This window comes from Biomphalaria glabrata, chromosome 15 (assembly GCF_947242115.1).
Source record: "Biomphalaria glabrata chromosome 15, xgBioGlab47.1, whole genome shotgun sequence".
Classification (NCBI taxonomy): Eukaryota; Metazoa; Mollusca; class Gastropoda; family Planorbidae; genus Biomphalaria; species Biomphalaria glabrata.
Window position 1 is genome coordinate 29,192,993 of NC_074725.1, and position 12,225 is coordinate 29,205,217.

At 40.4% G+C, this 12,225-nt stretch overlaps 1 protein-coding gene across 3 annotated transcripts in view; it reads left to right on the forward strand.

Moving 5' to 3' along the window:
- The first annotated feature begins 381 nt into the window (after positions 1 to 381).
- Positions 382 to 12,225, forward strand: part of LOC106050756 (transferrin receptor protein 1-like) — a 43,913-nt gene continuing 32,069 nt past the window's right edge. Inside the window, exons 1-2 of one of the 3 annotated variants that reach the window (XM_056012330.1) lie at positions 382 to 523; positions 1,039 to 1,451. In XM_056012330.1, the coding sequence (XP_055868305.1) occupies positions 1,102 to 1,451 (350 nt within the window). In that variant the 5' untranslated portion in view covers positions 382 to 523; positions 1,039 to 1,101. Of the gene's footprint in view, positions 664 to 1,038; positions 1,452 to 12,225 lie in introns of all 3 variants that reach the window. The other 2 variants (XM_056012329.1, XM_056012331.1) reach the window with 2 other exon arrangements.

Below are 12,225 nucleotides of genomic sequence, written 5' to 3' on the forward strand. Positions count from 1 at the left end.
CACGGGTACATTGCTACGCCACTGCATAGTAGCATTCATGCGTTCCTTTTCGGTGGCCCTACCGGGCATTTGCCATACAGCTAGTCCGCCCCTGGTCCTGTGTGTATTTCGGGAGTGAAAATGTCTTTAAAAAGTAAGCGTCTCAGCCTTCCCCGCCATCTTTTAAAATTAAAACCTTTACTCGACACATCGTCATTGTTTTTTTTTTTTTCTACAGCACCTAAAACGATAAATATATTGAAACAACATCCGACCACCAACGCTTCACGGCGAAGTGACGCATATCCCCGCGTCACCTTCTTCTCCCCCCTCACCCTCCAATTAAACAGATGGCGGTCGTATCTGTACAACATGAATGTCAACGAACACGGTAACACCGACAGTCAAAGCAGACATCTGGGGGTTTACTCCCCCTTGGTCCTCAATGCACATTGTATCAAACGTCTAGCCCCAGTGCGTGTGTAGGTCGCATGTGTATGTGTTTAGGCCTATCGGATGTGCTATTCCACAGGATTTCAAAATAGTGTGTAGCCTACACTCTAGATATGTGTTTAGTTTAGGACTGTGATTAGGTTTTCAACTTGTTTCGATTTTATGATTTTAGATAATTCTAGATCTATATTAAGTATATTATTCTACATAGACCGTAAATCTGGAGTCTAAGTATATTATTACTATTAGTATAGACTTTTATGAGTCTATAGAAATATTAGAATTTATAGACTTAATAGACTACTTACTAGACTCTAGATATTCTAGATCTATCAGCTATCGTTAAGTATCACATAGATCTAGATTAGAATCATGCATTTTTTTAACCCTAGACTAGATCTAGATCTAGACCTAGTTAATAAGTTATCTATTAACTAAAGCCAAAGCAATCAATTTGAATTCAATTAGAGGCCACTATGACTATAACTATAAATATAAAGACTCTAAATTAGTGTAGTCTGTTGATTAGATCTAGAATAGACATCTAGCCAATCTAGACTAGATCTAGACCTAGATTTAGAGTCTAGAGGTTGTTTACTTTCGAAGGTAGCAGACTCAAATTGAAGTCTAGAGCTAGACTTTTGAGTCAAGATATCTACTCAGACTGCAATGGCGCACTTAACAGCATATTCACCCGTCCGATCAGACGATCAAAATATAAATGGTGCCGAAAATTTCAACGCCAATAGTGCTTCAAATAGCCAAACCAAGGATAAGAAGTTGTGCTGGTTTGGCTTCGCGCCTTGTGTCTTGTTGTTCTTAGCTGTGGTGACTATGTTCTTGATCGGGCTCTTGGTTGGATTTTACGTGAAAGAGCTTGAGAATGAAGACCCGAGCGTGACGGAACTCTGCAAGGAGCACCAGAAAGACAGTCAGGATTACGATGTGACCAAATTTGTGACATACCATGACACGTTGATCTATTCTATCCATGGGGAGAACTTTTCCAAGTTTGTCGAGTAAGTATTGAGATTGTATATTCATAACTAACTTCATTTTTTCTAATCTAGATCTAGTTTTTGACTCGGTAAAATAAAATCTCTAGAACAGGGGTTCTCAACTTGTGGGTTGCGACCCCCTTGGGGGTCGATTGACCATTTGCCAGGGGTCGCTTAAGACCATCGAAAATATGGATGGTTATTGCCTACTCTTCTTTTGCTGTATGTGTGTCGGGGGGGGGGGGTCGCGGCTGAGTGGGGGGTTGTAAAAAGGGGTCACCGAGCTTAAAAGGTTGAGAAACGGTGCTCTAGAATCTAGATGTTTTCCTAGATCTACAAAGAATTCATTGAATGCCTCATCCTCAATTAGCTTCTAGACTTGTATGAGATTCTAATGGCAAAGGGCATCTAGGCCTTATGTTTTTTCAAAATGTTGATAGCACAAGTAATTGAAGTCATTGACTTAAAATTAAAATGATAGATCTAGTGTGATCACTTTTGATAGTGGACAGGGGATCAAACCCATCTCACTGAAAATTGATGTTATCCCAAATTCAGGTTTGGTCTGAGACGCAAATAACTCTTTTCTAGACAGAAGAAATGCTAGAACCATTAAAAAGACTTTAAAGACCACCTTATTATCACCTTTAGTTTGTTGCTTGTTGGGGCACCACACGTGATCTGTCCACAGTCTCTTTCCAATCCTCTCTTTTGATAAGATTATAATTTTGATTGATGTTGTCTTTTCATCACTTCTTTTGTCAGCATCCTTTTTTTTTCCATCTTCATTTCCATAGTATTATTCCCTGTAGAAGGTCCTCGCAAGGATCTCATGATATGGCTACACAGTCTTAGCCTCTTTTTTTAAACAATCATCAGAAGATCATCATGGAACCCAATCATCATTGTATTTTTTTTTTTTACTTATTTCTCCACTTATTGTAATTTAACTTATAAGACTATTACTACATCTCATCCTCCATTGCAGTTTTGAATCTCTTGTATTTTTTTTTAATAAGTAAGAACCAATTAGGTCAGATTCTAGCACATTCGAATACCTTGTCAATTCATACTTTAGTACACACAGTCATGGTGTAGGCTACATGTAGAAGTCAGTGCCTGATTATGGAAAGTATTAAGGAGCAGCAGTCATGGTTTCTCCTGGATTTTGGGGGCCCTTATTTGTGTCCTAATTTTTTGAGGGGTTTCTATATATTATTTTTTTTTATGCTTACAGTGATTTTGATGTGTGTTGAATGAATTGGTCATTGTAGTTTGTAGTAATAAAACATTAACAGTATATGTAGATACTGGACAGTCATCTGGTAGTCACTTTCTTTATACCATTGAATTTATCATTGTCCTTTATGTTCACCATTTCCTGTAGAGGGAATCTGTAAAGGTCATCACAAATTTATGGTACCCAATTCTGAAGTGATCAATGTATAGAGAGTACGCTTTATAGTAACTCGTTTAATAGACGATATTTTTTATATAATGTCTGTTAAATTATGGGTACATTGTTATAACACCATTGACCCTCTGCTTTATCACATTAAAAAAATACGGACGTTTTGTCATTTAAGTTTTTCTTTCCTGAATCTTATGGAAGCCAAAATGGTGACATTACTTTAACTGTACTTTCAGTGTTAGGGCTAGGGTTTATAGATCTTCAAGGCAGTTTGGTGTTTTCTTTGTCCTGTAAAGATCATACTTGCGGGCTCTCATTCTGTGTGCCTTAATCCAGTGTGTGGGTTCGGACCGTTTGATGTCGATCATTTCCGGCCACTCCCTGCCACCTGTCATTGTACCCCCTGCTGTCATTAGGGAGTAGGGCCTGACGAACTATTCTTTTGAACTGACCCTCCCCCCTTCGCCATCCCAACCCTTTCCTTCTCCCTTCCTGTTTCGGGCCATGGATGAAGATGTCCTGGGGGGGGGGGGAGATCAGGTTTTATTCATCTTTGTGTCATGATTGTACAGTGATCCAGATTTTAAAAATAGAATAAGCCAAAATAAGACTGAGGCAGGAAATACGAATTTTTTGAAACATTGTACATTTGAGATAAAAGTCAGCAACAACTTCTGTAGTGGACTTTTCCCACTATAAATTGAAAGGCGGCTTAAATTAACTTCAATGTTGCTAGCTTAAAAAAAAATAATGTTAAAAAATGGGCTATAATTTTGACATATCCCAATGCGTGGAAGTTAATTATCTTCGTATCAACAGTCTCCCATATTTCTTCAACTTCAACTTAGTTGCCCATTAGTTTTAAAAGATTTGTAAGTCATGGAGTGAGAATATAATGCCTCCTCCATATTGAGACTGTGCAAAAAAACAACAACAACAAAAAGAGCTTAGAAAATTTGGTTCTGCATTGCCAGAAAGTGCTTAAAAATTATCAAAGAGTTTTTTTTTTTAAAAAGCAAAACTTATCTACATTTTCTTTATTTAACACCGGATACACCAAGGAGCTAGCTATTTATAGTTTTTTTTTCTACCAGGTATGAAAATCTCCTATATAATTTACGCTTTTTAGCTTCATCGAAAGATCGACTTAAACCCATTAACGTTCATGTCTATGCTAAATAGGGGAGGCGCGGTGGCTGAGCTGCTAAGCGCTTGGCTTCCGAACCGGGGGTCCTGGGTTCAAATCCTGGCGAAGACAGGGATTTTTAATCTCGGGATCTTTGGGCACCTCTTAGTCCACCCAGCTCTAATGGGTACCTGAGTTAGGTTGGGGAAAAGTAAAGGTGGTTGGTCGTTGTGCTGGGCACATGACACCCTCGTTAACCGTAGGCCACAGACGCCCACAGAAACAGATGGCTTTTTTACATCATCTGACCTATAGACCACAAGGTCTGAAAGGGGAACTTTACTTTTTTTTTTTTTCATATGCTAAATATCAATGTCACGAGAGAGTTAACTTTGGGTTTGATAGGAAGGCCTATGACCAACCACCACGTAATCTAGACCTGGAGATAATCTTTGTTTTTGAGTCTTGTCAGTTTAAAGCTGTTTGGTTGGTGGATTAGTTTTTTTTCTTCTTTCTTTTTGGTAATGATAACCCAACGTGGGAGGCAGACATGGCCCAACAGATCTGCACCGCACAAACATAGTCTAGATACATCTATTAGTAGGATATCAATGTCATATTGTTATCTTGGTGTTTTCAAGTCGGGTCTCAGTTGACGGTTTATAGTATCTATTGAACACATTAATATCTACAGTAGTGACAAACGCATGGCAACCTGACGGACATGTATAGATATGCCATGTTTGATGTCTGTCAAAAGGTAGTGAATATTTCTTTGGGGGGAAAAAAAGGGGGGGGGGGTTGCACGTAGGCTCTAATACTGCAATAGTTGTTTTTTTTTTTGGGGGGGGGGGGTAAAGTGAGATATATGTTCTTCAAAAACACGTGAAGTAAAAAGAAAGCTCTTAAGCCTGTATTGTGGAATGCATTTTTATGCACATACGTATTAACCATTTTTCAAACAAAATGAAAAAGGCTTTTTGTTTAATCAAGGCTTCTTTTCAATGCAACATACATAGGAATTACATACTCGAATACTTTATGCTTTTTAAAATTGATACAACTGCTATTCGTAGATTTTCAAAAGATTATCCTTTTTTTTTTCATTTTACAAAGCTTATATCAACTCTCTCCGTCTATCTGAATGTTGTCTGGTACAAATCTTGTACACGTTATTTCTCCCACTTCCTATTCTCGGATCAAGTGGAAATTTCGCTCAATTATTTATTGTCCCTAACAAAACACAAATAAAAAAAATTGATTAGTGGTAATTAAATTCATTTTTATAGAGAAAATATATAGTAATGAGATATATGGCTGTAAATGTGTAGTTCTTCCCTTATATACGCTTTAAAAAAATATTATGACGATGACTCGCTAACTATAGTAATAAAAACGCTAATCAAAATTCTATGGCCATATAAACAAGGCCTTCGGTGTTTCGCAAGAGCTTCCTTCAGGGAACAGTACCAGGAAAAAGAAAAGGAGGCAGACAGAGAAAGTGATAGGAGGACAACATAAACAAAAATGGACGGGTCTGCCATTGAAAGAGGTTCTATCCAAGTCAAATATAGAGATGAATGGAGAAAGACGGTCGACAAATCTTACATTGTGCCCCCAACGTTCCAACAGACTAAGGGATAGATGTAAAGGATTTTTATTTTGCTTGTTATCGTGACTAAATATGCATACTGTATGCACAAAGGTATAAACCACATCTAAAACATGGCTAAAAAACGCCAGCCTATACTGTTGATGTGTGTACGTGTGTAAATGAAACTACGAAATCACTGGAGTGCAACGTTCCTTCCCCTTTTTTACAATGCCAAAAATAAACAAATACATAACAGAAGAAACATTGTTTTAAAACATCTACTGTTAAAATCTTATCTTCCATCCGCACAGTGGCGTAGCTAGGAATGTGCCATCATTTGGGGGCCTTCGGGGCTTGAACTCTTTGGGGGGGGGGGCATGCATTTTGCGTAATATTTAATTGAAAAAAATCGATACACTCATTTGAGGGCCTCGTCAAGTGGGAGCCTGGGGGTGGGGGGATTTTCACATTCTCCCCCCTCCCCTCCCACCACCCCAGCTACGCCACTGCACCCGCATCAAACATTTTACTGTGCAATTGCAGCCCTCGGGCCACACGCATAGCATCAAACGTTGGCTTCATTCTTACACACCATTGAACCAAGTAAAACGGAAATACATCAAAGCCATTTTTGTTTTGGCTAAAATTTGCCAAAAGGCTCTAAAGTCTAGTGTTAGTGTTGCGTATGACTGCATGCTGTAAGGTTATTTATAATCGAGATTCTTTTTCAATGGGAATCTAGGAAGGCGTTGAAAAAAATAAAAAAAATATTTTTAAATGTATCAGAACATTTTAAATTTCAGAATCTCGTTATAATGAACTTCGTTGGACCGATTTGGTTTATTCGTTATAAGCGAAGTAAAATAAAAACTTACATCCTCATCTCATCTCTGCCTGCGGTCCCTTCTGGGGCATAGGCTACCAACCAGCTTCCTCCTGGCATCTCGGTTCCGGGCGAGTCTCTCCAACTGCCCCCACGTCTTGCCCATCTGCTTGGCATCTGCTTCCAGATCGCGGCGCCATGTATTCATGTGCCGTCCCCTCTTCCTTTTTTCTTGGGGGTTCCAGGTTAGGGCTGCCTTGTTCTATTGGGATGCAGGCTTGCCAAGCCTATCCATCTCCAGCGTCTCCGAAGGATATCTACTTCAATGATCTTGTCTGGCCAGCTGATCATAAGAATCTTCCTCAGGCAGGTATTGATGAATGCCTGGATTTTTTTTCATGGTGGTGATGGTGGTTCTCCAGGTCTTTGCTCTATAAAGTAGTGTCGGCTTAACAACTGTGTAAAAGTGCCTAATCTTGGTGGTGGTGCTTATTACCCTAAATCCCCAGGTGTTCTTCAGCTGATGGAAGGCTGCTCGAGCTTTACCAATGCGGGTTCTGACATCTGCATCTGTTCCTCCATGGTGGTCTATGATACTGCCGAGATAGTTGAAGCTTTCAACCTCTTCCCCAGCGCCTCACTTTGGACTGTAATGGGTGTATTGTTGGATGCCTTTATCTTGAACACCTTGCACTTCCCTCTGTTTAAGGTAAGACCCATTCTAGCTGAATTGTCTGCAACAACGCTGATCTTTTCCTGCATCTGCTGCTGTGTGTGAGAAAGAAGAGCCAAGTCATCTGCAAAGTCAAGCTCATCTAGCTGTTTCCAAAGTGTCCACTGTATACCATTCCGCTTCTGGTCTGTTGCTGTCTTCAAGAACCAATCTATGGCTAGTAGAAACAAGAAGGGAGAGAGTAAACAGCCTTGTCTCACTCCTGTTTGGACTTTAAATGGGTCTGTCAGTTGTCTGCCATGCACTGCAAGTCATTTCCTCATATGACTTCTTGGTGACATAAGTAATTTTTTCAGGCACTCCATAGTGTCTCAAAAGTCTCCAGAGGGTCTGTCTGTCCACGCTGTCAAAAACCTTCTCATAGTCTATAAAACTAACGTAGAGAGGGGAGTTCCATTCCATGGACTGAGAAACTTACAACCAAACCAAAAACAAAAGTTATTAAATTGCGTCCTAAAATTTTTTTACTTTTCAAAGAAACCTTAAAGCAAATCGCGTACAAACAGCATAATTGGTTGTAAGCCGTTTCTCGCCCCCCTTTTGACGAAGATCACAGTGCCGCCACTGGTGTCAGTGATTACGTCTCGCGGTTGACTTGAGACTAGTCACCAAATACTTGTAAATATTTAAACCTAACACCTCTTCCTGTCAGCTGTTCTCCCCCCCCCCCTCCCCAACTTTGAAAGTTCTCTAGTACTTCGGACCTTCTCATAACTTTACTTCTTATATCTTAGTTTTTATCTTATTTTTTTGCAAGGTGAAAGAGTTAAATGGCTACTTCTTATAACTTGTTTAAAGTGAAAGAGTTAAATGGCTACTTCTTAGATCGTGTTTAAAGTGAAAGAGTTAAATAACTACTTCTTAGATCGTGTTTAAAGTGAAAGAGTTAAATAACTACTTCTTAGATCTTGTTTAAAGTGAAAGAGTTAAATAACTACTTCTTAGATCGTGTTTAAAGTGAAAGAGTTAAATAACTACTTCTTAGATCTTGTTTAAAGTGAAAGAGTTAAATAACTACTTCTTAGATCTTGTTTAAAGTGAAAGAGTTAAATAACAACTTCGTAGATCTTGTTTAAAGTGAAAGAGTTAAATAACAACTTCGTAGATCTTGTTTAAAGTGAAAGAGTTAAATAACTATTTCTTATATCTTGTTTAAAGTGAAAGAGTTAAATAACTACTTCGTAGATCTTGTTTAAAGAGTTAAATAACTACTTCTTAGAGCGTGTTTAAAGTGAAAGAGTTAAATGCGTGGAGTTTTTGTTTAAGTAAACTTGCTACCAGGATCAGCAAACAGCTGTGTACCAGTCGCGGGGGCTCACCGGTGTTGATCCATAAGTGCCCCAGGTGAAAGGCCTTTGATTGATTGGCCGTACTTGGACTTCCGTATGGCCCTGTCCACTTTTCATACCTTCTCTTTTGATTGACCGCCTTACCTGGACTCCTGTTGCTCTGTCAACTTTGAATACTTACTCTTAAGTCAAGTGCTTTCTGACTATTTACTTGTCTTCTTTGTATATTGTCACGGCCTGCCATTGAAAGAAGTTCTGTCTAAGGCAAAAGACAGAGAGGAATGGAGAAAGATGATCGACAAATCTTAAATGGTGCCCCAACGGTCCAACAGACGGGTAAAGGTAAAGGGGTAATCCATCTATTGTCACACATGGTTGCATTATTGCTTCGTGTAAACAGTCTTTGGCGGGGTATTAATAATGGAGTCTTTGGTGTATCCGGTGCACCAAAAAAAAAATAAAAAGAACGCATTGACCAGCAATGTGTTTAAATTAATTTTTCTGTATTATTATTTATTTAAGCCCCGCAGAATCAAATTACCAAGCTCATTCGCTTGTGGCACATCCTTATTTCGATGACATCCTGCCATTATAGCGTCCTTGACATTGTTTATGTCGTCTGCTGTTTCAAAATCTCCACGTCTTACTCTTTTCGTTTTCCCGGGTTTTCCTGGGATTTTTAATTTCGGGATCTTTGGGCGCCTGTGGGTCCACCCAGTTCTAATGGGTACCTGACATTAGTTGGGGAAAAATAAAGGCGGTTGGTCTTTGTGCTGGCCATATTACACCCTCTTTAACCGTAGGCCGCAGAAACAGATGACCTTTACATCATCTGCTCTTTAGATCACAAGGTTTGAAAGGGGAAATTTACTTTTATTATATATCCTGATAAAAATATCTGCGCAAAGTGGAGGAATTTGGTTCCGCGAACTTTCACATCACCCCTACGACAAACGCCACGAGGGAGATTATAAAAATGACAAAATAGGAATTCGAGTAAACATTTGAAGTTGTAATTGCTTGGTCTGAGAAATGAACTCCTATTCATCTATTGGGATCCGCACGCGAAGGATCTTAGCAGGCATTCAGCAGTTCGGCGAAATGCTTCACATCTCTCCTATAGAATATGCGCCTTGGCAGCAGACACATCCCGTTTAATCTCGGTTGTGCTCGAACAGAATGTGTGCCACTGTTCTATTAACTCCCCCACAGTGGCGGCTCCGGGAATCGTAAAGTTGGTCGAAACCAGGCGAAATATGCGCCAACTCCGGTGCGCTATAATGAGACTGTTCCGACCTATTCAACTTCCGTCTTAGCGAGTCTCGTTCTGAGCTGCGCATGTGCAACGCATTACGTGCTCTGTAGGACCCAAGACAGGGTTTGAACAACGTCTGTTGTGCTTACTCTTGGATTACTGCCGTGGCCTGTTGAAACGACAGTGGGTATGGTCAACGTGACATCTCACGCAATGGCGTCAGCCGCCCCATCGCTTACCACGCCGTAGACTAGCAGTTAAAACTAGCGGGCACAACCATGTTAGAGTGTCTTTTAAGGGTAGAGCTTGCGTTCTTTTATGACCCTTGACCAAATGGGAAGGAACTTTACCAAAAGCCAGGAATGAGAGATTTCTTGCACCGGAATCACATCATTGAATCACAACTAGGACACGGCTTATTGAATCACAACTAGGACACGGCTCATTGAGTCCCAACAGTGTTCCCACAATCCCTTCGAGATTCCAACGTGTTTCTATAATGTACCGCCACTGATCGTGAAAGAGCAGTCCCCGTGAGTAACGGCGTAGCAAATAGGACGGAGTCTTTCTTACATTCTCTCCACGTGCAATGCTTGTTTGATAGAACGTGCTGCGATTGCCCCCCCCCCCTGGAGGACATGTTCTTTTTCCCCTTTAGTTTATCTATCAACGCTTTAAGGCCGGGAAGGATACCCATGAGCGACAAAACCAGATTTCTAAAAATTATAATAATAAGACTTGTATTAGAGTCCTAAGATAAATGAGGAATGCAGTATTTCCCGTGGATGCACAGCCCCAGCTGTGACCTACATATTTTGCCACATCCATGGCAAGCATAACAATTGCCCGCCGGTGGTCGATTAAGATGTTCTTTTCGCCGTCTACATCTGTCCTCGGCAGCGGATTTTTTTTTGGTCACAAATGTGTATCCCGCGGCCGTTGTAAGTGACCTCCAGCTGTCTCGTTCTGAAGCCGCATGCAACCAGGTGCTCTCTTCTATGTCAGCTAAGGCAAGTCGGCGCCTAAAATGGTCTTTAAAAATTACACTTACATATCTACTTAATATAAGTTGCCTCGTCAACATTTCAGTACTTTCAAAAAGCCTAAGGGAGGATGTTATTAAAAAAAAACGAATTAGGAAGCACGTTTAAGCTTGAATAGTCTTGTCTGATCTTGAATAACTCAACACACCCACATCGCCAAATCCTTGTGGGTTCTTTCTTTCCTATGAAAGCGCGTGAAGGGCCCACACATTTGTTACTGAGTCAACATTTCTGCGTGTACCAAACGTGCCGAGCACCTGTGGCTAGCGATGCCTCAAATTGAGGATCACTGTTTGATTAAAATGCAAGAATGTCAGCCGTCGGTGTTTGTCGCGGGGTCTCCCGTTCAGCTGAGCGGGGCGTAATTTACAAACGAAGGCAAATATTACTTTGGAGGGGGGGGGGGGGCCCGGGCAGGGGGCAGGCTTTAGAACACCTGTTTCTTTGTTGTTGTTTTTTTTGAAGTTGACCAGTTGACATTCATTTGCATCTATTTTTTCATTGTTCTTCACTCTTTCTTTCTCTCTCCCAGACTCTTTCTTCCTCACTCTCTTGCTACTCTAAATGACCTTGCCCCCCCCAGGTCAGGCTACTTCTTTGTTACATGGAAATGTGTGTGCGTATGGGGTGGGCTGAAGGGGGATGGGAACCAGTGTGCTGTCTACGTGTGTGTTAAAGTCTAATTGTAATTCTACACGCTCGTGACTGTACCTGACTGTAAAGTGTTGTGTGACACAGCACACGTGACATGGTTCGGTAGAGTTACCTGCTCCCCTTTTCTTTCCCGTTATTACTTAAAGGATGTCTGCCTGGTCCTGCGGTATGCGCTCTGGATTTTCTTTCGAAAGTCACGATGATCTCTGGAGGTTTGGGCTACGATGCCAATGCATCTACGGTATCTTCAGATCTGAAGGAACATCCGAAACGTTATCAAAACCAAACAAACAAAAAGGTTTTTTTATTTGGAAAGAACTGCACATTTACAGTCATATATCTCAATATTTTAAGATTTATTTCCATATTCTATATCAAACTAAATTAATTGATTACCACTAAAGGCCCATTTGTTTTATTGATTCATGTTTTGTTAGTGAAAATGAATAATTGTTCAAAGTTTCAACTTGATCCGAGAATGGAAATTGGAAGAAATGACGTGCACAAAATTTGCACCAGACAGACAGACGGAGTTACTCCCTAAATAAGCTTTGTAAAAAAAAAAAAAAAAAGGTTGTGGTCCGCCACAGCTACAATGGACTGACAGCTATAACTTTTCTTGACTTTCGGGTAACCCATAGAGATGATTAAAATCAGGCATACACGAAAAGAAGACAATCACAGGCTTCGAACTTGCTTAAGACTTAATATGGCAAGCTTTATCCACACAGGCATGTATTGGAGCGACTTCTACAGCCTCTCCCCAGCTGGTGCCCATAGATTTTAGGCACGACGCCAGGTTAAACGTGGGCGGCATTGTTTTCCCTTTCCTCTTTTCGGCTTCCGTGTCATGTCTTACTTTGCTAG